The sequence below is a fragment of the Echiichthys vipera genome (genome assembly GCF_963691815.1).
Source record: "Echiichthys vipera genome assembly, chromosome: 11".
Classification (NCBI taxonomy): domain Eukaryota; kingdom Metazoa; phylum Chordata; class Actinopteri; order Perciformes; family Trachinidae; genus Echiichthys; species Echiichthys vipera.
This window is the reverse complement of record NC_139836.1, coordinates 18,751,614-18,777,130: the sequence shown is the minus strand read 5'-3', so window position 1 is coordinate 18,777,130 and position 25,517 is coordinate 18,751,614. Positions and strand designations below refer to the sequence as shown.

Genomic DNA, 25,517 nt, shown 5'->3' with positions numbered 1-25,517 from the left:
ACACTTCCTGTTTGCAGAATAGTACTGGTCCAAAAAGGGGAAATTACAGAATTTAAAATTAGAAAGTATTGGTGAAAATGTGCTTAAAGTAGTCTGAAAAATGCAGAGAAATGCCTCAAAGTTTGAAACTACCAAGCCAAGTTAAATTAGTGGTGAATGTCTGAATTAAAGATCAGATCATTGGATACTTTGAAGTAATGTCATTGCAAAACCACTGGATGTCACTATCAAAGTTCAAGCATGTGCAAAAACCAAAGTACAAATAGTGGATCCTGATCTAAAAACCCACCATCGATTCCTTAGAAACGCAATGTGCCAAAGCCATGAAAAGCACTTGTGGATAGCAGTTATCCTGCAGCCTAAAAAACAACAACTTTAAGTCAATTTGATTAGCGGCTGTCTGCCAACTGTTCGGTGTAAACACAAACAGGAATGGAGATGTTTACAGAGACACCCAAACAATAAGATAAAGGAATCAGAAAAGAAAATGTTGTTTAAATGAATAGGAGCAAAGACTTGTTCACATTTTTTCCAAAGTTTATTTGATGACAATATACAAGAACATCTTGAGCACGGAGAACCTCCCTGACTGTCCGGGCTCACTGTAGGGAGAGAAAAGCAAAATTAATTTCCACACCAACAATATAACTTTCTTGACAATGTGAGTCAAATAGTGCAAACTGAGAAAACCATTGAACAGCATTTTTAGATGAGACAAACAGTTTAAAAAGGCCCCCAACAGAACTGAAGCTTTATAAAAAAATAATTGACTTGAGTCAGATATTTTCAGGAAACTCAATCCAGTGAGAAATTCACACCTGGGCATGATTTTAGTTAAACTGCCACACTCAACACACTAAAAAAACTAAACTATGATCCACATGCTACATTTGAGTTCTGCTTCTATTAACTAGAGATCTGAAGCATTAGTACTTGTGTTTAAAGGTAAAGCAGAATAGACAGAGTCTAACTGATATGCCGATCATAGCAGACAGTAGTACAAAGGAATGAGACAGGGGGAAAACCTATTAGCGGAGAGTTTTAAACATGGGAAAACGGGGAAAGGGGGAGCGGATACTGCAGGGGTAAGTAAGGTGCGACATGCATGGCACAGCTCAAGTCTTAGCTTTTGATGTGCAACACAATGGCACACCGTGCTTGTTCTGATTCTATACCTGCACACTGACACCTCATTTCTGCAAAAGAAATCCATGGGAAGCAAAATCAAGAACAAAAGATGGAACAAAAGAATGTTAACAAGTGGAAAATTAAAACAGTAGAAAAGATCTCTGAATGGATTTGTAGTGGTTGTACTCCACAGGTCCTCTACCGCGTTTAGAACCAAGCCAATAACTAATCATGGACAGTGTCAACATTTTACAAACCAGCTGTGCTGTAGCAATTATAGCTGAAACAGTGGCATTAAAAGGCCAGCTGGGTTTTGTTATTCAGAGATCTTATCTTGGTGTCATTAGGCCAATGATTGGTGCAATAGAAGGTACAGGAATATGCAAGATTTTGTTGTTAATGAAAACTACACCAGGGGTTTTCACAGATTAGCACTTGACTATAAGTAGTGACTGTAGGATCTCCTCACACACCATAGGTTTCCAAAAAAGGGTCTACAACACAATTTCTTCTCAGGTCAAGCTAGTAATCAATATTAAAGAGGAGGAATCAGTCAAGGCCACGGGGAAAGGCATTAAGGCTCTGGCTCTTATGGGTAGGTGAGGGTGTAAAGGGATGAGTTAGCCATTATCCATCACTCCTGGATTAACTGCACACTGCAGTTTAGTTATGCACATTTACCTTCTACAGTTCCCGAAGAACATTTGATACGATTGGAAAGATGACAAAAGGGAAATGATAACATTAAGTCAGAGTCATGGAAAACAAAAAAGATTAGCAGGGTAGGAAAAGAATGGGTGTGCAATGAACATCAAGGAATAATTAAGTGTGCTAATTTCTGCCTTCCTTTGCTTGGATTAGAAAACACAATTATGTTTTCATGTTGTAAACAGAACCAATAGGCGACTTAACATGTTTAATGACTGGTCACTTGTCACAAAGTCTATAAAACAGTCACAATACCTTTTTGCCAGCAGCGCCCACACTGGCCTTCTTGATGCCTCGTACTTTCTTCATTCTGTTCTTACGTTCCTTGCGCTGTTTCCTTGAGGTCTTCTTTTTCTCATAGAGACCATGCTGAGAACACAAATTAACAAGTGCTTAATTCTACCACGTTATACTCAATACATTAGCAATCATGACCTACTGATGTAATGCTTTCACAACGAGTACATCATTCTGTCTATACCGCCAACCCATAAGATTGTATTGCCGGGCTTTCAGACGTTTATACCAACAATATGTGTACTGCTTCACCACATGGACTGAAGAGACTTAAAAAAGTTCTAAAAAGCACTGAATGATGTGCTTTAAAAAAAGAACTGTACTTGCAATACTAAAACAAGTGGGTTGGAATTGTCTCCACACAGCCCTCACCCAAATACGTAAAATACTGAAATTTTTTCACGGCCACATATTACCACACATGCGCACCTGGACCGTCTATCACAGCAGCAGAGAAGCTTACATAACCACACACAAACACAGAGGGGGAGCGACTTAATTCTCGGCTTAGGACGTCAGTACTCCACAATATTTTTAAACTGCAAATATTTGTTTGCAGCAATATTCATTTTCTGAATATTGAGTACAGTGCCTTTAAAGTTGGCATGGGTCTTCATTGGGCAAATGACCATATGCTAAATTTGGGAAGTCCTGAGCAAACAAGACTTTAATTATACTGTAGTTGTGTGACAGTTTGTAAACTGGTGTTTTAATAGTTTTGCTGTTGATTTAAAGTAAACTATTTCTACAATGCATCAAGACTTTCCTCCATTTTTGGATTCTCCTTTCACTGTGGAGGAATATGACAGAAGCAAGTTCTTCATGAATTTAAGGCAACACCGAGTCACTGATATAGAAATGATCATTTTGAGGGGGAAATTTTTCTTTAACGGAAATTATGCATTTGTCTACATTCAGAAAAGGACTTAAAATGCCTCCAAATTATTGGGTTGTTCCAACAACACACCCACCAACAGTGTGTTAGAAATTATGGATCATCCACTTATAGCTCAAGGTATAACTTCATACCTTTTGACCCCAACTGTGATGCAACCTTTGTAAATGTCAAGTGTTGCTTTGCTGCAAACTACAATGTGCAAATGGGGCATTTGGTGGCCGACAATTCTTTGGGGGAGCTGGAGCCTCTGCAATACAAGCATGGCTTTCCAGAAAAAAAGAAATTCCCAAAAGAGGTTCAGATAAGACATTTGCTGCTTGAACTGTAAAACCATTTGTGTAGACAGTTGTTAAAAACTCACTCTGGCCAGTCTGTGTTTGGGCTCATTCTTCTTGGCGTAGTCTAAGGAATCGTACACCATGGCAAAGCCTGTTGTCTTGCCGCCACCAAACTGAGTCCTGAAGCCAAATACGAACACGACATCTGGGGTGGTCTTGTACATCTTAGCGAGTTTCTCCCTGATTTCAGTCTTTGGGACTGTGGCCTTGCCGGGATGCAGGACATCAACGACCTACACAGAGAACAGGCAGTGAATGTATGAACATGCGTACAACAAAAAACACTCCGCTTATGATGGCATCTACACTAATTAAAATTGCAGAAGGGGTTTAAAACACTTACCATTTGCTTCCTCTGAAGCAGCCGGTTCGTCATGAACTTGCGGGTCCTGACTGTCACTGTGTCATTCTGAAGAGAAGAGTAGAAGATGATGGTCATTGCCAGACAATATTTGTTTATGGTTTATTTAGGGACAGATACAGAGTACATAGACAAACTGAGAGCAGCTACCCAATGCAAGTATCATAGTGCTTGCTAATCCGCAACACCCATCACTAAAATATATTTTGTGAAAAAAAGAGATTAATACAACGAGGTAAAAAAAGTAAACAATACAGCAAGACGAAGCACAAGGTAAAAAGAAGATAACCCACGTACAGCGAGATACGATAAAGCACATTTAGTAGAAACATGGCTACAGAAAACTAGCCATGAGTACGAATTTGTTGCTGAATTAACCAATAAAATAAATTATTCTCCAGGCTTAAACTACAGGTCAACACTAAAAAAAAGAAAGGCTCCAGCATTTTTCCTGCAGCCTACCTCTACAGGTATCTACATGCTGTCACAACATTATCTTTTAGCTTCTCAGCTAACGTTAACTTACTAACTTGGCTAAAAGCTTGCCAGCCAGGACATAAATGCTTCCACAGACAAAATACAGCCTGGTTCCTGAACAACCATGTGCCAATTAATAACGCTAAGTAACATTATTATAGTAATGTTCCTGTTGACAACATGAGGGCCTGGCCATGGCTACCAGTGTACGCTTAAGCTAGCCGCTAGGAGCTAATACTTGACGTTCATTTATTGACTATAATTAAGTCTAAATGCAATATGATGTGTATTTCAGCGACTGTGGAGGTCACAAAGACTCTATAGTGAATAAATTGTTATGTAGAAACTACACAAGGCGTCCGAAAAGAGGTGAATACAGTGTGTGTAGCGTCCGGACAGATATCAGTTAGGATAGCATTTGGACGGTGGCTGAATTTCCTCTCTTGATAGTTTTGTGTCACATAAATATTGACATTTTACCATAGAGCACACTTTTAACATCACTTTAAGGGCATTTAATGAGTACCGATGGGCGGATGGCCTCGATGATGAACGGATTTTACTTGATATTTTTCCACAAGACTCACCATCTTGACGCCGGCCTCGCTCAGGGACGTAGAAAAGGAGGAAGGACCAGCAGGCGACCGGGTTAATGCCTGCCGAAAAATGAGTGGGTACGTACGTTATGTTGCCTGATGTAAAAAAACATAAACAATATAAAATAACTCGCGAAATTGTTTTAGTATATAGAGCTACTACATTATAAAGTATTTCAAATGCGTTACAAATAAACGGGCTATAAAACATTAGCGTATCTAGGTAAAACATGACGCCCAACACCAAAACGTTATTTTTTATTTCAACGTTCATGCTGACAGCTCAATAAAACGCAAGAACTTTTAGGTAAAAACACAGACTGGGTCGCTTGGATGTGTAAACTGTAAAAGTATCATTAGTTATTAAAGGTTGAATATGTACAATCTTCATTAAAAGCTTTGTTTTGAGGAGTACAGATGAAAGTATTGCTTTTCCATAAAAATATATATACATTCAGTCTGAATTAATATATATATATATATTTTTTGATGGGTTTGAAAATGACTTTCTGTCACGTTCTGTTTACATTGTTTCAGCCAATAGAGGCCGGCATTGCGGGTTGCCAGGGTTGTCTGTTGTTGGGTGCAGCTACTGTATGCTGGCACTGGGTCAAATGGAGTTTGCCAATCCTGCAGCTGCGTTATTTGTCCGAGCAGCTGAGTGACCGGAGACGGGCAAAACCAGAGTCATTATTCGCCAAGATAAAGGACTGAAATAAAGGAGTTCAACATCATTAAAACACCCGCTGATATCCCTACGTTTCTCCTTGATCAGTAAGCTAACTTTCATGTTTACTTAGCTGTAATGGCTAATGGTAACTGTCAGTCAAACTCCTCTGTAATACTTGTTTTTATGGTGAGATTTGCATGAGGGGATGGGTTCAAACAGGCTCAAACAGACTCTGGTCTCCTGTAGGCTAGTGGACCGGGTCTGACTAACATGGCAACCTGTGTTGGTGGAATTTTTTTCCGTTGTTGCGACATAATATTGAGACACTAGATGGCGGTGTTCTGCTCATTCTCTATGAAAATGTACAAGATAATTGGCTTTCACATGTCTGGATACACCTGTTCTAGGGGCCCAGGGCCAAAATATGATTTTGGGCCCCATCTCCACCCCTCACCTACCACCCTCTGTACACTGTGTGTGTACCGTCATCTTTATGTCCGCATGAGGTATGCTACACTACACACAGCAGACTATAGGCTACGTGGCAACTTCTTAATACTGTCTTTATACTGTACATTTCATTTACAATATTGTTATTTATTTATACTCTTCATGCATTTTAACATACTATTTTTCAGGATTATTATTAAAACTGTTTTTATTGTAGAATTGTAGAATACATATTATTTCTATTTTTTTCCTACATAGCCTATTGCCGTATAATGTAGGCCTACATTTTGTATTTCTATTTTTCTTATCATAATGTTGATATTATTTATAACATTATCTATAATGGGCTATAAAGGGTATAGGGTATATTATCAATAAAATGAATATGAATGAAACGACCAAAATCCAGGCTTAGGTGTACATATGAAGAAGAGGTTGTTTGGAGAAACCTCTAACATAATTGAATGCATTGCTTTTGTTCACAGAAAACTTAGACTTCACATGCATAGCTCTGTAAGAGAGATATTAACAGTTAGTTATCTAAAAATATAGTCCTGTGCATAGGAAAATGAGTGGGTTCAAAAAACCTAAATGTTTACGGAGCAGATTTTATTTTTAGTTTGTTAATGAGTACTTGTGATATGTGACATTTCAGATGTGGAAAGGGGCTCTGCTCTGTTGCACAGCATGAATCAGGGTTACTAAGAAACATTGTGGTTGAAACATACAGAAGAGACTCCTGCTCTTTATTGAAACACAGGGAGAATGATGGCCCTTACTAAGTCATGTTAAATGATTCCATCCCTGTTTCTATGTCACGTTTAAAGTCAGCTAATACAACCACAGCAAACAGAGACGATTAAAAACACATCATGTTATTTTCTTTTTTTAGGGAACTTTATTGATCTTGCAGCAAAAGTGTCCACTGGCATTGGAGTTTCATGTCAAATAAAATGACTATAAATCAGAACAGAAAGTTACAGTATGTTTGTTTCAAATCTCTTTCAACACGCAATGTTAAGCCCTCATTGTCAAACCAAACGGATTTGAAATAAATCTGTATCTCAGCTATGATGCCACAATACAAAGTTTTATCTGCAAAAAATGTGCAACGCAAATTGGGTTCAAGCATCCCCTCGATGAATAACATGGCCAGAATCAAATACGAAGCCAAAAAGAAAAAAAAGAAAATCTTTGATAGACATTATTTCAGCCATTCAGTGGTTCCAGTCATACAGACAAACAAATTTGTGGTGTGGATTAATGTTGAATAAGAAATGGGAATTTCATAGTGAGTTATTTGCCAAGTTAAGAGCTGCTACTTGGACAGAGTACAATTAGCAGAAAGGACTATGATTGTGTGCAAAAACAAACAAAATACTGGGACTAATGAGCACGTGGCATTCTTTTAACCACACTGCCATCTTCAGAATCCCAAAATGAAATGTGCGCCATCACACTTTCAACCTTCATAGCTGCTTGAGGAAGGAAAAATCATTTTTAAAAAACCCATGAAAAGTGTCTGTTTTGCTCAATTGCCAAGTTCAACGTTACCTGTTTGTTCGATGTTACAGTGAAAAAATAAACATCTGTTGGAAAGTACAAATTGATGACTAGGAACCTAGTTTAAGTTACTGCATTTGATGTGAGTAAGGCATGGACAGACATGACACATGAGAAAAATAAGGTAGGATTAAGGACACTGGGGACAGGTTTGTTGATTAAGGGTCAGCATGATCTATCAAGCCTGATGCAGACCAAGCCTTCTGGTTCATTAACACTTGTATCAAATCCAAAGGCTTGACAATGCTGATATCCAAACAAATACCCTCAGTACTAATAAACTGTATTCAAAAATAAAATGCATATAAAACATTGGATTATTTCAAGTTTTTCAAAAATCTTGTATTCTACCCAACAATTACCATCAGGATATTAACCATTTCCACACTAATCTTAATGTTTATATGGTCTGGATACTCAAAAAATGACCTCCTTGAAAGCTCTTGCCAACAAAACAAACCAGTTAGTTCAAAGTGACATCAAATCTGGGGGGAAAATGTATTTACTTTCTCAGCAGGAGAGAAATGTCTAAATAAAATTCATAGCAAGGTCACAGTAGTGATGAATAAAGTGGCTTGATATTGTTATACAGTACTGAAATGTAATTCTAAATGAAAAGCTGGTTTTCAATTGTCAGATTTATAATTAACCTTGCTGTGATAGTGGGAAATACAATCATGTGATGATTAGCAACAATTGAAGTCACAGCATTTAAAAAAAAAAAAAAAAGTTTGCCCCTGAAAATTGGGAAAACCACATAGGCATGTGTTGGTAATGGAAACTAAATTCTTGGAATGGCATGAAATCTTCACCTAATTGCAAAATAAAAACACAGCGTCCCTTTGCATACCATCGCAGGAAACTAAACAGACCAAATAACCGATTGTGGAGCCTTTCAAGTAGTTCCAAAAAGAAATGAACAAATGTCTTAAATAACATGCTTACAAGGGTCTTCATAACCACAGACTGTGATGAATATCAAAGCTTTTGACTGATTCTAAGGCCAATACTAAAAATGACCACTTCCTTTCCCAGTTAACTTGGAATATTGTCAGTTTTACAGTGTGCCCCGTTAAAGATCTAGACTCACAGAAAGCTGGAAGATGAGCACTGCAATCTGCTTATTAGATAATGTGTCTGGGTACATAGTATTCAGGCCCGCTCCCCCATTGTGTGGTTTAGCGACTGGTAACCATGAAAATCTATACAAATAAACATAGTTTCCAGAGTTGGTCACTCTGTACCTGTATGTATGATACACTGAATCCCCATGGTTTGCACACATCACATCCAGCAGTGAGACAGAGAGCTAAAGAAGATGGCTGCCATGAGGGCTCACAACATTGGTTTTCTACAAGCCAAGCCACTGGCACGTGTGATGCCAGGTCATTTGCTTTTGCTGGTGTGGTTCCAGTCTGTTAGATGTCCATTTCAAACTGAGCATCATCACCTGGAAAACAAAACAAAGACAATAGGTTGCTGAGATGTGTTTGCAAAAGGCCGGGCTCCTTTATTATAATGACAGCTCAGTGTTTCCCCAATATGTATTCAACAGTGGCATATACCACAGCTAAATGATTTGTGCAGATTCTAAAACTCTCCCCAAATAGCAATACATTTACTATCCCTTAGCAGCAAGAGTCAAGCTAGATTCAAGAAAGGACAAGCGAGGATTAGAGATCACCCCCTGACATTGCCGTAGTTTATAGAAGGTTTTGATTCATACTCAATTTAATTGAGACTCTTGAGGACAATTTTTAAAGCAATAAAGTCATTTTGAAATCAATATTTGTTGATTTGTATTGATATATATTTTTACAATATCCATCACTTAGCATTCTGGTGGTTATTGGTCATTTGGTGGCAACGAAGGCTCCGTTGCCGGTCTCTCTATACCTACAATGGAGTTCAAGAGAGACCTAGGCAGGACATGGAACATCACAGGTATTGGGAGTGGTCCCGGAGTACAAACGTAACTCAGGAGCAAATATCAAATCAAATTCATGATTTATTAATGTGTGTAACGTTAGGACTCTATTTTAGAATTAATCTTTAAATGTTATTTTGCTGACAGACCTAAATGTGATCAATGAAAACCTCTGTAAACTCAGCTTGCTTAATCAGGTACTTTACTTCATGTGTTCCATTATTAGACAGCAGGCGCGTCGTTAGACCTCGGCATTTGGGGCTATAGCCCCGGATCTCTGTGCCGTCAAATTAATAAAAAAAAACATAATGCTGATTGAAAACTGCAAAATTCTCACGTGTCCACACTGACAAGTAATAACTTCAAAATCAAACTTGAAGCAGACTGACTTGCCGGTGTTTGGGTTTAACAAGTGACCCTGTTAACTGGAGACTTTAAGCTGAGTGCCTCTGCGGTTACCGTAGTGACTGCATATGATGAAAACAGATTATGTTCCCCTGAACTCCTATCTGAAAAGGACTCTAACTTCTGGGCTACAGCCCCGGATGTTTTCACTCTCTAGCAACGCACCTGTTAGACAGGACTACAGATTGTAAAGGTGAGACAGGAAACTATGGAAACAAAGGTGAGAGGGCAGGAAAGAGGAAGAGTAGAAGGACAGGAGAGAGGAAAGAGGAAGAGTAGAAGGACAGGAGAGGGGAGGAGGAGGGAAGGCAAGAAGTCTTAGAGCATTTTATTAAACGTAATTCGCCTTTTTTAACTGTGTACGGTTGGGGTAGCCCGTCTCGTGTCAACAAATGGGCTAAATATCTCCCAACAGTGCAAAATGAAACCTGTCCACTTCAGCACGGCCGCTGGTAAACATCCTAGGGGAAACATTGTGGGTATTAACTGGAATAATTACAGCATAATTACAATAGAGGGTGTGTTTGTCACATATTTGAGAAGAGAGGGACTGGAGACTCTTACCGGTTATGGGCTTGCCATCATGGTTGTTGATGTGGTTGTTGGCTTCGTTCTTCTTGTTCTCCCTCAGGACATTTTGGCTGGTCACCCCAGGGATGACAGGCAGGTGAGCTGGGGGAGTCTGGGCAATGGGGGAATTACGCCTGTCCAGTAGGAACTTCCGATCATAGATGATCCTGGTTCCTGCAACAGGACACGTATCAAGTTTCAGTTACTCATGCTCTATCCGAAGAAGTATCGGGCACTATCAAATGTGCTGTGAGTGAAAAGGCTGGCCTTCATCCAGAGCACCCAGATTAAAGCCATTTTGTCTAAAAGCATCTACCTTTCTTACAGTACTTACTTCTTACTGTATATGTTGTTTGCTTTCTGAATAAATTGATATTGATAACCTTGCTGGCATCACTGCACTTTGGTTTATCGTTCCCACATTTATCACATTCACTGACCCTTTTAACAGCAGCCACTTTGACTTTTCATGACAGAAAATCCCATGTGGAACTAATAACGATGGATTTGATCAGTAACATATTTGTTTGACAGGTCAAAATGTCTACTGTGACCAAAGGCTGTTTGACTCTAGTTTGAATTAATGTTTTTTCTCTGGTCGTCAAAGTCTTCCGTTTGGAAACCACTCTAAGCATCAATATTTAACAATCTAAATCCAAATGAGTAATTGAATACGATCTGAAATGAGTGAATGATTAACTGATTAAGATAAGATAGGATACAAGTTTATTGTTAAATGACAGAAAATATACAGGCAAAACAATGATAGGCAACTTGTAGTTTGAGTCATTTTTTAAGCACAAATGCCACATTTCACAAAAATGCGGCTTTGGCTTATTCAATGTTTACATTTGCTGCTTTTATCTGTTTTATTTAATTGTAAAGTCAATATATTTGAGGGGTTGTACTGTTGCTTGGACAAAATACTTTGACCTTGGACTGTAATAAACATTTTTCATTATTTTCTGATATTTAATAGGCAAAACTATTAATCGATAATGGAAATAAACAAAAACCCTTGAAAGACTCTAACCTTCCTGTGCAGTAACTGTACAGACACAAAGCATGTCAGCAACACAGTGTCGAGATAAAATATCACAGTCATGCAGTGATGTGTGTACAGTATCCTAGATTTATTGTACTTCACTATTTGAAAGGGCCTTATATACACTTACATGAATCTCATATTTCAATCTGGATACATAGCTGATGTACAGCATCTGGTATATTGTTGATTAATACATTCATGTTTGCCAAGGGAGGACAAACAGAACATATCCACCTTCTTTAAATATTATAACTGCAATAGGCGATAACAAGGCATTCATCAGAATCTCTGCGCTGCAAACCAGCCAATCAGACAGCCGCGAAGCAGCGCGGGGGGCGGGGCTACGCCTTGTTTTTGTTTTGGTCGAGATGACAAGGCAGCCATGAAGGTGTTAAAGGGTTGGTGAGAGTCCAGAATGATAACCATCCTCCATGCTATTAAGAAGCAAGATAAAAGTAGACGATGTGCCCCCTTACCTCCAGGAGTGGTAGAGAATAAAGTGCCTCCAGGGGTGGTACAATAGTCATGAGGTAGCTGCGTTGTGTCGTTGATCAACACCGTCCTGGTCGGGATGGCCCTGCTCTCGCTAAGCTGACGACTGGACGACATTTTCGGCGCCGATTTTGGTGACAGATCCAGCAGCTACAGAAAATTAGAGTGTTTACTTCCCGACGGACGGTGGACACCAGGGCCGTTCCCCTACTCTCTTTTATCTTCCCGAAAAGCTTCCTTGTCTCTCCGGTCGTCCTCCCAGCCGTCAGCACCGTCCCCTCCCTCGGCAAAGGCAGGAAGCACGACAGGCTGCGGGCGGATATGAAGTCAGCTGTGTCCGTGTGATGGGACAGCCTACTTTTTTATATACTTTGAGGAACATAAACCAGAAAGAGCTTTTTCATGTGTCCTCCTGTCACTGCCACCCTTTCTTCTGTATTTTGGAGAGACGTAGAAAAATGTGTTGAAACAAAACTGGTCACACTATAACAATTAACCTATGCTAAGGACATCATCACTCAATTGAATGAAGCTGTGGTGGAAGAACTACTCAGAGCCTTTACTTAAGTAAAAGTAGTAATACCACACTGTAGAAATACTCCGTTACAAGTAAAAGTCCCGCATTCAAAATGTTACTAAAGTAAAGGGCAAAAATATTAACATCAAATGCACTTAAAGTACAAAAAGTCAAAGTAGACCTACTCATCATGCAGACTGGCCTGTTTCAGAATAATATATTAGGCTACTGGATTATAAATATTGACAGATTAGTATCCAAGGTTGCAGCTGATAAAGATGGGGTTAATTTCATTTACTTTAGATTCGGTTGTGTAGCTTAATCTATAAAATATATGTTATTTTATTTGTGTATTAATAATCTTTATATGTAAAGTAAATAGTAAGTAAAGTTACCAAATAAATGCAGGGGAGTAAAAAGTACAATATTTCCTCTGAATTGAGTGGAGTAGAAGTATAAAGTAACAAAGTGGATTAGTCAAGTAAAATATAGGTTCCTCAGAATTGTACTTAAGTACAACACTTAAGTGAATGTACTTACATTTCACCATTGCTTGTAAAGATCAGAAAAGTTGAGTGCACATTTACATATTTTGATGAATTGTTTTTTGTGGCCCCTGTTTGACATATTGTGACTATTGTTGTCATTGTTTATTTATGTTTGAATTATTTTTTTATACTTCATTTTTTACTTTATTTTCTTTATATTGTTTAGCTATACTTTTATTTATTATTTGCACACTGTGGTCTTATTGAAGGCTAGAATATTCTCATCTAATTGTTCAAAATTGAAATTGAAAAGGTATTCCACTGTATGTGTGTGTGAGCATAACTAAAGGGTTTTAAACGAGCAAACAAATTACATTAATTCACAAAATGTATGGTACTGCTACATTTTAATATTAGTGCATTTTCCTGAGTATACTAGTTTATACTATGTCATTGTCAATGAAGATTCGATGCTGCATTCAAGTGCTTCTAGTTTTTCCCCCCACAGGTAATGATTATATTACTGTAAGTTAACTTAGTCTCTCTCTCTCTCTCTCGCTCTCTCTCTCTCTCTCTCTCTCTCTCTCTCTCTCTCTCTCTCTCTCTCTCTCTCTCTCTCTCTCTCTCTCTCTCTCTCTTTCTTTCTCTATCTCTCTCTCTCTCTCTCTCTCTCTCTCTCTCTCTCTCTCTCTCTCCCTCTCTCACACACACACACTCTCACACACACACACACACACACACACACGGATGGAAAGTGACATTTTTCAAAAACAATTAGCAATAAGTTTTATACCCTGACGGTGACAGAGAAGTCTGAAACTATGCAGTTGCTGCTTGATAAAGTTGACAGCATTCCTTGATTGGTAACAATTTACAATGATAATTCAAATACAGGACTAGGACCCAGATCTCACTTGCAACTTGCAACAAGAGATAACTGTAGTTTAAACTTCAGTACGTCCAGACTAGATCAAGATTGTTTTAGGCACATTGCCCTGAACATTTGGCGGGTTATATATACAGACAATTATGTCATTTAATTAAATTGACTTATAGCTTTTAAAAACACATAGTATTGACCAAGGGCATGTATGTTGTTATAACTTGAAGTTTTAGTGTTTAGATATATTTTATAGATAGGTAACATATTCCAGTAGATAAAGATCACTACTTCACGTTGCCTCCACGGCTACATATTATATATATATATATATATATATATATATATATATTGCAAAGATTGTGGGGGGGTTTACAATTATTTGCGGTTTCATTCAACGTTTTATTTTCAGATAGGATTTTGAGGGGAAACTATGATATGCCAAGCAGGGTTAGCACTGACTGATCATTTCAAGCATCTAGAAATGGCGAAATATATTCAGCACGTTGAATCGGTGAACAGACTTTAATACCTAACAATAAACAACATTTGGTTAACATTTTTGATGACCACAATAAAAGATGTATTTTGGTCTTTTCATCTTTTAAAGTCGATATTTTCGATAGCCCCTGAAGGCGTCCTAGGCAAAGTGCGCATGCGCGGTGTCAACGCTGCACAGCACCTTCTACCTAGCGCAGACGTTTCCTTCCGCCGCCATCCTCCATCCTAGAGCCAGCAATACAAATCTAGAAAGAAAATATGAGCTTCACAGTGGAAGAGAGGGGGAACCCGAACTCCTTGAGCTACCGGTTGTTTTTCAGTAAGTAGAAACTGAGTAGAAATGATAGAGTTTTGTCATCGCTTGCTACTTTTGATGTCTTCTAACGAACCCCACAGGCTCGCTGTAACCTCACACGTGTCACTTATTCATTTGTTGTAGCCGGGTTGTTTCGTCTCATCATTCATGGTGTTTATATGTTATTATATCAGGCATATTTCCACTCGGTCGAGTAGTCGGTTTGAGCCACATAGCCTAATGTTGCGTCAGCCATTTGTGCCGGTTTCCCCAGTCAACACCAGGTCCGATAAGATGATGCGGTTTCGGACCTGTGTTTCTGACATATCAGACCATTTTTCTTGGCCGAGCTTTCTAGAAGGAAGTGGGCTATTTCGGGAAATCTCGACAGGTGCTTTAACACGTCACGTAGCATAAAATCATAAAAGCGTGGAGTTGCCGGGACAACGCCCTCTCTTATTGTAATGCGTTAATAAATGCGCTGATCTTGATTAGACTAATAAAAGAAATACAGCGAGTTGTTAACCCGTTGGACTCACTGTAGTTGTGGTTGCACAGACAGGTTATTGATTATCCTCGTTAACCATTTTTGGGGAATAGCTCCCTCATCTGTTTGCAGTCATATATATATTTCTTAAAAAATACAAATCAAAGTTAAATCTCAGGTGTGTCAGAATATGTGCAAGTCAATATAGTGTTCATCTAAATGCATGACTTTACGGCCACTGAATGCAGTCCATGGTCATTACAGTAATGGCATGTGATAATAATAACTGTAAGCAGTGGCCTCTCTCTCTCTCTCTCAGGCACCTAAACTGGAACTGCCTGCTCTGTCAGGTGCACTTGCAGAGATTTGTGTCGTACAGTTTTACCCGCCACTCATTAAGAGTACAAAAATTCTAAATATTGTTAATTTTGTGACCTGAGCAGTGGCCGGGCTATGCAAACAAAAATGCATCAACTGTAATCTGTGCTTTTTTATCAAGCAACTCTTTGACAAAGCCAGAAGTAAAAGTAAACAGTTATGAAAGCATGCATGCACTCAGTTGGCAAATGCACTACTAGACACGATGACAACATGATTCTCCCGTCTGCCACATTCATGCAGTTTTTAATCTGATTCTGCTTTACAGGAAATGCTGAGGGAAAGTACATCTCACCATTCCATGACATACCAATGTATGCTGATGAGAAACAGGTACAGTAGCATCTGTGACCTTTACCCCATTAAATATATATTTATATTGTGTAACTTTTTAAAATCTACTTGCTGCTTAAATGTCACCCATTGTGCTTCCATTAAGATGTAGGTTTTTTAAAGTTACCTACAGCATATTAATCACAGACAGTAAACTGATTTAAATAGTGTTTTCCAGGAGAGCAAGGTCATAGTCTATTTGCGAAGGCAGTGGCCTTTACTCTTTATCTTCTGAGTGCTGTGTCACTTATCTCTTGTGATTGCAGTAGATTATTTATTATCTTAACTCTCTGAAACATCCCATTAATGGAAACGTTTTGAGGAATGCACTGCAAGTAAAATCCAGAATGCAGCACATTATATAATGGAGTGATGATCTTTCAAGATTGTGTCATCTTCAGTTTCGTCCTGTACTATCTCAGAATAATTTAAAAGATAATTATGATGGATTGTTGTCTCTTGCAGAACATCTTCCATGTGGTTGTTGAAGTACCAAGGTGGACGAATGCAAAGATGGAGGTATGAGTGTCCAAAACATTGCCACAATGTACAGTATTTAACAATGAATTCATAAAGTTTTAACATGTTTTCTTGAACCCACCATGGCGCACAAAATGTCTTCAACTCAAACAAGAACATATAAACCTTCATCTGAAGGTGAAACGAGATTAAACAGAGATATAATTGTTTTATAATGGGTATAATTCATATTTTATTACAACTGGGTTCCAGTGTAAAGTTCTTCTATTGCAATAAGGCATTACATAAATGAACTTTTACATAAATAGAATATACTTTTTTGTCTTTTTTTTTATCACTAATCATTTCTTTAAAACTAACAGCATTATAATGTATTTTCAGATCGCTACCAAAGACCCCTTGAACCCAGTAAAGCAAGATGTGAAGAAGGGCAAGTTAAGATATGTAGCCAATGTTTTCCCACATAAAGGCTACATATGGAACTATGGAGCCATTCCTCAGGTTAGTTATTTGTTTGAAAGATTCACAATGATTAAAGCTGTGATGGTGTAATACAAAAATCGTACAATTTAGTAGTTGTGCTTAATCCACCTGGCATGCTTTGTTCTGTGTTGTTTCAGACATGGGAAGATCCCGCACACAAAGATGGAGACACTGGTTGCTGCGGTGACAACGACCCTATTGACGTCTGTGAGATTGGCAGTAAGGTACACGACACTAGCTGATGATGTAAATGTTTCTCACCTTTCATTAAGTCTGTGATTAAGGATGTCATTGTTTGTTGTGTGCATTAGTTTAATTGGAAAATGGATAACGCGGCGTATGACAACAATGACGGTGAATGCAATGAACCGCAAACTCAAACATCCTCTTTAGGTGTGTTCCCGCGGGGAGGTAATCAAAGTAAAGGTGCTCGGGGTCCTGGCCATGATCGATGAGGGTGAGACTGATTGGAAAGTGATTGCAATCAACGTAGAGGACCCTGAAGCCAACGACTTTAACAGTAAGCACCTTCATTATTTTTGTCCTCTAAGTTTCTGAGCAGTCCTGAATCAGTCATACTCAACTCGTTTTGTTGTACCCGTCTACACTCAGACATCAGTGATGTCCAGCGCCTGAAACCCGGTTATCTGGAGGCCACAATCGACTGGTTCAGGAGGTACAAAGTGCCGGATGGGAAACCAGAAAACCGGTTCGCTTTCAACGATGAGTTCAAAGACAAGGTTTCCGCCCATAACACCCTATTTAGCTGTCATTTTTACTGTCAGTTTACATTTTGAAAATGTTTTCTGCTTTGTGAGTTGCCAAATTTGCTCTGCTGCATGAAAGTACGAGTTCCAGGAACTGTAGTTTATGCCCCTGTCAAACTTGTGCAGACTTCACTTGAACTAGATTAAAATATAACAATATACAGATTGTTTATTGCTTATTAACTGGATACTGATTAGCTGACACCTTAGTGACCTCTAATCATCCTGGGGTCCACAAAAAAAGACATAATATAAAATACATGACATAAAACATACAGTGAAAATAGTACAATGAAATGTCTACTACAGTCAGACACTTGGATGTTTAGTATCAGTACAAACAATATACATTATAATTTAGTCACTGCATTCATAACTTCGTCAAAGAAGATTTATATAACTTCCAGACATATGGCCGGTGGCGTTAGGCGTCCCTTTAGTTTAAAAAAAATAATAATTACGTGCATATGTTGCAGGTTGTTCTTGCTCTTCTTCTTGTTCTTTATAGTTACCTTGTTGAAAACTTTGCTTTCATCTTGGACCTTTTTTTGTTTCAGGACTTTGCCATTGAAACAATCAAGAGCACTCACAACTTCTGGAAAGCCCTCATTTCTCAAAAGGCCGATGCTGGTGAACTGAACTGGTAAACATTGTGCTTACTGCTTTGACCACAGCTAAAAAATATTTTTTTTAGGACAAATGTAAACAGTAATGTAATAATTTATGGTTTCACAATAATGAATTGTGTCTTATCACACAATACAGCAAAAACACATGTGTCTCGGCCAGTGACAGCCCTTACTGCTGCTCAGTAGATGAAGCCAAAGCTGTTGTTGCGGAAGTAAGTGAGATTTTATTCATCCCTTTTTGCAACATAAGGACATCTGGCATTTCAACACCAGGCCTCACTCATCTTTGGTTAATATTTCATAACTGCTGTTTCACTCTATTTTTAGACATGTCCGTGTGGGAAAGAAGAACCTATCCCCTCATCAGGTAGTTTTTCAAAAAACATATTCTGGTAAATAAATCATTTTTGCTGAACTTGAAGGATCTGTTCTGACTTGGACTTTAATGTTTTTATTTTCAGTGGATAAATGGTTCTACTATGAGAGGAAGTAAACCAGGAGTTGTTTGGATTTGGAGCAGAGTGAAAGGCTTATCTCTCATAGGAACACATGACATGGTCTCACCCACGGGAACAAATGGGATGGCTGGATGGGACGTGGATGGTTGGGTCTGGGCTGGCTGTTGTCCTGTACATGGAGAGTCATAGTGGTTAGGTACTGTAGGAAAAGAGAAAAGTAAAAGAAGTAATTACGTCTTGACCAATGAAATTCCACTTATTAAACAAAGATCTCTTTGGAGATGTGCTGTCATCATGTACGAGACTGAACTGCTTTAATAAAGCTTCTCTGGTTAAATTATCATCATAGTGTGTGTTATAGAGTTTTATTCTACATTAGCCGAAGAACACTCACGCTTCTCGTTTTGATGCCATGGCCACAAGTTCAACGAGCAGAGGTGTTAGTGAGAGAGTTGTGAGGGAATTAAGTTAGAGATTTGCTTTGACTTTATGAACACTATACTTTAGCCTGAACGTCTGCCACTGTGATAAAGCTGCCATCGAGTGTTCAGTACCCTACACTATTTTTCTTTTTAATGTAATATATTTAGAAGCATACGTACTGTTTTCACATGGCTGTTTCTGATGTGTTAGGCATAGACTGCATAAAAAAGGTGTTAGGTCATTCTTTTGGCTTAAATGATTGTCATAAATGTGTACTATGAAGTGTGTGCATCTCTTATTTTCCTATAACAATAGTGGTAAACAGTACAAAATGGGAGGTACAATCAAAGTGTATATGGCCCAATGAATAAATAAATAAAAATGTAAGTTTAATGACAAAATAAGGTAAGATTTTGTTTGATTTAATTATTTTAATTATTAGATTTCATTCTATTTCTGTGAGTAGAACACATTGGGGATTCTTTAAGTGAATCAAATTTACTACTCAACAGGATCATAACATTTACAATGAAATTGATCTTTAGATCCTCACAGTCAAACACATTATGACCATTATGATTGAGATCTCTAAATTGTGCCTGAGCAACAAATTTTAACTTATGACTAGAACATTGCATATGTTAATATTGTAAAGAATTTGCATATGAAATATTCCCAAAAATTAAAAGTAAAATGATCTTTTCCCTCACAACTTGTCTCCCAAACATCACGTGACACAAACAATTGTAGAACAGCAAGTAACAGTAAGGCATCATACTAATAAAAAAAGTTCCTTTTGATGAACATAACAATCTTAAGTTATGATGACATAACATAAGTCAATTTAAGGAGAAAGAGTTTTTAAATACAAACTAAAAAAAGGAAGTAAAAATAAAAAACAATACAAACAAATGTAATTGAAATGTAGGCTGTATAATCGCATTTCCCTGAAACATTGTAATAAGTCAGCTGTGTAAATACTTTTCTATATTAATATATTAATAATATATCATGGATGTGAATTTTTCCTTGCAGAATTAATACATTGACAATGGTTTTCATAGTAGAGAATTACAGAAAAACATTTATTATATTTAAACTTAATATTTTACATTTTCACAAATATAAGACAAACATTTGTAGAACATTTCGACATCGTATTTGACAAAGAAAATTTATATATAAGGCATTTCGTCTTTCAATTACACATAAATTATGACATGACATGGGTAAATTTAGGAGGATAGCGTGCTTAGAGTTCAGAAAATAAAATAATAAATAAAGCAAAAATAAATACAAATAGTATATTTCGTATTATTAATAATTTGGATAGACCCAAAATGCTCGAAGTTCAATTTTGAAGGGATTAAAGTTTGGCCGAGATTTGGAGAAAAACATTTGTGGCATGTGTGGGCCGCGGCGGGCCATCCCGCTCGGTGACGTATTTCCGGTGAACTGTCAAAACTACAGCTGCATGTCAGTCGACGGGACAGGCTTGGACTGCAAACCAACAGACGGACAGTTCCTAAACTCGGCAGACCAAGGTAACACAACCCGAATTATATATTGAGTTAACTTTTCTCCAGTTTCCTCATTTCGTTTAGGTTTAGTTTCCTGCTTGTTGGACCACTTTCCTGACATTATAAAGGTTGAGTTTAGTCATTCTGGACCTTCTTTGCGCGCTCATGTTGTTTACTAAATGTGTCATTGTGTACTGTGTGACAGCCGATGTCGTTAAGCCGAACTGTGGCTGTAACCGTGAAATCACTAAAACAATCACTTCTGATGAGCCAAGTCAGGAGTTTAGTGGCCTGTCGCGTTGTATGGTTTTATTCGAGTGTATTTGTTATGGAGTACTGATTTTGAGATAGCCTATGCTTAAAAACCTGCTGCGACATGACAACTGACTCTTCTTTTAGGGTTAACTCGGCGCCTGTTGTGTTGTTTTATAGTATTTAATCCATAGATGTAATAAATTAAATGACACATTTATAAATGAAGTTCACAAATGACCCAGCTGAAAGATAAGGTAAACAACAGTTGTGTAATTTCCCCAAGACTTAGTCACTGTAGGCCTCACTATTCACTGCAACAAGTACATCAAGTCTCACACAGAGTGACAGGTGTGTGTGTGGGTGTGTGTGTGTGTGTGGGAGAAAGAGAGAGAGAGAGGGCTAGTGAGAGGGAAGGAGGGGGTGACTGCAGAGATCAAGTGTCCTTGCCACAACTTGTCATAAAAATAGTCAGAGGAAGATCAGTGTGTGACTTAGTGAGACAGCTCTCAGAACCCACTAGCATCTAAAACAGCCTGTTTTTGCTTACTTTGTCCTCTTTCCTTTCATGCTTTAAAGCTTGTGCAATTACAGAGAGCTTACACATACCAGCCGAGTAATCCAGGGTCAGGAATAATGATTAACAATCAGCTTCAGTGCGAGATTATGCCCTTTTGCAACAGTAAATTCAATTCTATACTTGCTAACTTATTCTGTATTTATACGCCGTGTCGACATGTTTTCATTTACTCATTTGTGCTTATGACGGAAGAGGGGGCTCGGTAAAGGTCCTTGAAAATGAACTAATCCCTGTGCTGTGCTGTGTTCTTCTTCAATGTGCCGTAATAAATCATTTCATTTATATGATCTGTATTACAGGCCGTCCAGAGAAATGTCTTTTATATTTGACTGGATCTACAAGAGCTTCAGCAGTGTCCTGCAGCTATTAGGTAGAGTATTATATCAACAATATTGTCCAACCATAACCACCAGAACGTTGTTTTGTCATACACAACACATTTTTATTTGACATGTGGAACCAACCTAGACAACATTGTGCTATTTGACATAACCCTCCTCCACTCCACGTCTATTATGGAACAAAAATGCCTGAAATGACCGACCCAAACTAAAATGGTTGTAGCTCACAGAGCAGACTGACTTGTTTCTTGGGAATGTGTCAGAAACTTTATATGTGTTTCACAGAAATAGAGCAGTCAGTCTTTCATTTTTGTCTGTCCCTTTGTGAGTAGAGGTCAAAAAACGATGGCGCTGCAGACAAAATACCTAGCATAAATAGCACACATGTTTTTTTCTGAATAGGTCAAAGTAGAGCTCAAAAAAGGCTATTTAAAGACTCCAAATGTAGATTTGGTAACTCCAGGAATCATTAGAAGCCTATTTACTTTGGTATATTTCAACATTTACCGCCCAAATACGAACAACTCTGTAGATGTTTTTTTTCTTTGTGGTATTAAATATATTTGTGTCTAAAGAACAGATACCAATCAGTGTGCATGAACCTGTTAATAACACAGATTTATAAGAACTTCTATGGAATGGAATAAAATACACACACATACACACACACACACACATGCACAAAACAAATCGTCGAAACAAAATAAGAGTTTATATTGAGATTATATTAAATCCATATAATTTGTGTTCTTTTTATACTCAGGGTTGTACAAGAAGAGTGGCAAGCTAGTGTTCCTTGGACTAGACAATGCTGGAAAAACAACCCTCCTGCACATGCTCAGAGACGACAGGCTAGGACAGCACGTGCCAACACTACATCCAAGTATATGCAGCGATTAGACATGTTATTCTGCAGTCAATCTGGTGTTTCTTGCCACATCACTTATCTAAAGTCAGTGCTTCGCCTCTGTCCTCAGCATCAGAGGAGCTGACTATTGCTGGGATGACCTTTACGACGTTTGACCTCGGAGGTCATACACAAGGTAGGAATAAAGAAAATGCTGTTTGATGCATGTTTGACAGCCATATGTTACTTAAATGATGAAATTGTGTTGCTCTCACAGCACGAAGGATCTGGAAGAACTACCTCCCAGCCATAAACGGTGTAGTGTACATGGTGGATTGCGCTGACCATGAGCGACTAGCAGAGGCTAAAGTTGAACTGGATGTAAGTGAATTATATTGATTTCACATGTGTATCAACACATTATCAGTTGTTTTCAGTGTTAACAGACAGGAATGGTCTCTTTGGTGAATATTTGACTTACTGCAGGCCCTGTTGACGGATGAAACCATCTCAAACGTCCCGGTTCTCATCCTGGGGAATAAGATCGACCGTCCAGAGGCCATCAGTGAGGATGCACTCAGAGGAATGTTTGGTCTCCATGGAAACACAACTGGAAAGGTAATAAACACATGTGGGATTCAATTATGTGAATGAAAGCTGAAGTCTATCATGTTTTTTTTAAAGTTATCATTGCCACCACCAAGAAGGTTATGATTTCGGCCCTGTTTTTTGTTGTTGTTGTTGTTTTGTTCATTTTGTCTGCATGGGGATTACGGAAGGGTGCAGCATGGGCCGAGGAAAAACCCATTATTTTTTCCTTTTGTTAACATTGCGAGATACGGCATTACTGCTGCATTCATGTGCTGTCGGAATAGATAAATAAGTTCCCGATCGTATTTCATGGTTCAATTGATCCGTCTCCTTTGCTCTACACATATACTGGAAACAGCTATCAGCGTAAAATACAACACATGTTTTTTTGTAGCATCCGTGTTGTTTCGGGATCACCCAAGGAGCATGTGAATGGATCACTGGCCTTGGTGACGGTATACGCTCTCTGAGTGCTATTCTAGATTGTACAATGTTATTGCATCCATCTGTATGGTGGAAAACTGAAACTGTATATTTCCTATAGTTACTCCCTACACTGCTTTATGACTTTAAGAAGTAGCACATTTGTGTTCATGCTGCCTCGCCATTCAAGAATGTTTTTACTGCATAATAACAACAGTGAGCTTCACAAATCTCGCAAGGCCAGAGCTGCTTTTCTTTTAGCACTGGAGGAAAAGTGTTATTATACCCATTGTCGCTCTATGATAGTTGAAAACTCTGGGTTTCTAATACATATCTGAATTGTCAAGGACAGGCGTACCTGTACTTAGATAGCCACTGCTCTAGCCACAGCAACATGCTGTTGAGAAGCATTTGGCACATTAACTGTCTCAAGCTAATTTCTTATCATCAGTGTTAATCTTGTTAACCACCTGCTAGCATGAGACTACAGCTCTACAAATATGAGAATATGATCCACCCTCTATCGTACAACATGCATAAAGTTACAGATTTAAGATATTGACTGTACAATGTCCATGGTAAAGGATGTTGATATGTTTTTGTTTTGAATTCAAATATGTGCTTTTGGACGTGTGTGTTTTTTTTCTTTTCAGGGCAAAGTGTCACTCAAGGAGCAGAATTTGAGGCCAATGGAAGTTTTCATGTGTAGCGTACTGAAGAGACAAGGCTATGGAGATGGTTTCCGCTGGCTCTCCCAGTATATTGACTGATTCACGTTGTTTTAATAACATTGTTTACCATGCTACCTGCGTACACAAAGAGATGTTCCACACAAAACTACCTGCAGCAGAGAGATATTTTACTCAATATATCATGTTTGTGTTACAAGTAGTTTTTTTGTTTTGACACACCCTGTATTCTTCATGAATTCAAAGAAATGTCATATCGCTCATACCACAGCGAGTCAAAGATTAAGTTGTGAATCATCAGTCTGTATTGTTCAGATTGAGTATGGATAATATACTTCATAGTGATATTTCCACTTTTACTTAAAGCCTGTAGAGAATTTACATCGCCATATAGAACATGTCATCGCTGTGAAACACTCTCTGACCCACCCGGGTTTATTTTTAGCTGCTGGTGTAGACTTACAGTGAAGGTCAATATGGTTATTTGTGCTTGGAGTTACTCTTCCTTGATTGAAGATGAAAATTATAATTCTATCTTTATATTTGTCCGATTACATTTTTATCCAGGAACAAAAGATTTTTTTCTGGAAAGTGCTGAGGAGATTTACTGCCAAATTTGTTAATGAAAAAAGTATTAATACAGTAGCCTGCTACCTCCAAGGACACTGACAGTTCTACTGGTTACATTGTTTTTTTTAAATGCTTGAAGGGTTTATTACTACAGGCCAATCGTATAAATGTGACCACAAGTGCATTAACTGACATTTTGCTGTGAGTAGCTTTATTTAATAGCACAGAACAGTGTTAAATAGTTGCAGTGTATGTGAACTGCATCAACACAGTCAGGTGATGTAACAAACTCATACTTGGATGCAAAACTACCTGTTTTCATGATGGTTAATTGCTGTGAAAAAAACTTGAGTACTTTGTGATTAGTGGCTGCTCAAAACAGGCAGTGATATTATGAGAGTACTTGGGTGATGCCTAAAAGTAGCATGCAAAAAATATGCATGACATTACATCTTAGTGCAATATTCAAATTGTTTTGTACATACGTTCTTATTTATATTTTGCAATAAAAAATTGTCTTGCCTTATGTTACACCAAGCATCAAGCTCTGAAGTAGTCTGTTACAAAAGGTAAAGGTTATATTGTTATTAAATGTGTGCAGTTTGAGACTAATAAATATTTTGACAATCCTTTAAACCTTTCTTGTCTTTGTATCTA

The 25,517-nt window shown here is 38.1% G+C and overlaps 4 protein-coding genes across 5 annotated transcripts; 2 read left to right on the top strand and 2 right to left on the bottom strand.

The window, feature by feature from the left end:
• Positions 1–516: 516 nt before the first annotated feature.
• Positions 517–4,856, bottom strand: rps24 (ribosomal protein S24). Of its 2 annotated transcripts, XM_083923041.1 has the most exons (6): positions 4,795–4,856; positions 3,713–3,778; positions 3,393–3,602; positions 2,092–2,205; positions 1,176–1,196; positions 517–602 (listed from the first exon to the last, which is right to left on the bottom strand). In XM_083923041.1, the coding sequence occupies exons 1-5, from the start codon at positions 4,795–4,797 to the stop codon at positions 1,191–1,193; spliced, it is 399 nt and encodes a 132-aa protein (XP_083779167.1). In that variant the 5' UTR covers positions 4,798–4,856; the 3' UTR covers positions 517–602; positions 1,176–1,190. The 2 variants fall into 2 exon arrangements, with proteins under 2 accessions (XP_083779167.1, XP_083779168.1); XM_083923042.1 differs by lacking the exon at positions 1,176–1,196.
• A 1,942-nt stretch (positions 4,857–6,798) lies between these two features.
• Positions 6,799–12,210, bottom strand: eif4ebp2 (eukaryotic translation initiation factor 4E binding protein 2). Its single transcript, XM_083923043.1, has 3 exons — positions 11,913–12,210; positions 10,383–10,562; positions 6,799–8,936 (listed from the first exon to the last, which is right to left on the bottom strand). The coding sequence occupies exons 1-3, from the start codon at positions 12,043–12,045 to the stop codon at positions 8,905–8,907; spliced, it is 345 nt and encodes a 114-aa protein (XP_083779169.1). The 5' UTR covers positions 12,046–12,210; the 3' UTR covers positions 6,799–8,904.
• Positions 12,211–14,504: 2,294 nt separating this feature from the next.
• ppa1b (inorganic pyrophosphatase 1b) lies at positions 14,505–19,107 on the top strand. The gene is made up of 11 exons (XM_083923033.1): positions 14,505–14,633; positions 15,743–15,807; positions 16,273–16,326; positions 16,669–16,788; positions 16,908–16,994; positions 17,164–17,290; positions 17,383–17,510; positions 18,095–18,180; positions 18,303–18,378; positions 18,494–18,533; positions 18,628–19,107. Exons 1-11 carry the CDS (start codon positions 14,573–14,575, stop codon positions 18,657–18,659), a joined length of 876 nt encoding a protein of 291 aa, XP_083779159.1. The 5' UTR covers positions 14,505–14,572; the 3' UTR covers positions 18,660–19,107.
• Positions 19,108–20,522: 1,415 nt separating this feature from the next.
• sar1ab (secretion associated, Ras related GTPase 1Ab) lies at positions 20,523–25,489 on the top strand. The gene is made up of 7 exons (XM_083923038.1): positions 20,523–20,591; positions 21,699–21,769; positions 22,504–22,623; positions 22,718–22,783; positions 22,865–22,968; positions 23,074–23,205; positions 24,255–25,489. The coding sequence occupies exons 2-7, from the start codon at positions 21,712–21,714 to the stop codon at positions 24,369–24,371; spliced, it is 597 nt and encodes a 198-aa protein (XP_083779164.1). The 5' UTR covers positions 20,523–20,591; positions 21,699–21,711; the 3' UTR covers positions 24,372–25,489.
• Positions 25,490–25,517: the final 28 nt, after the last annotated feature.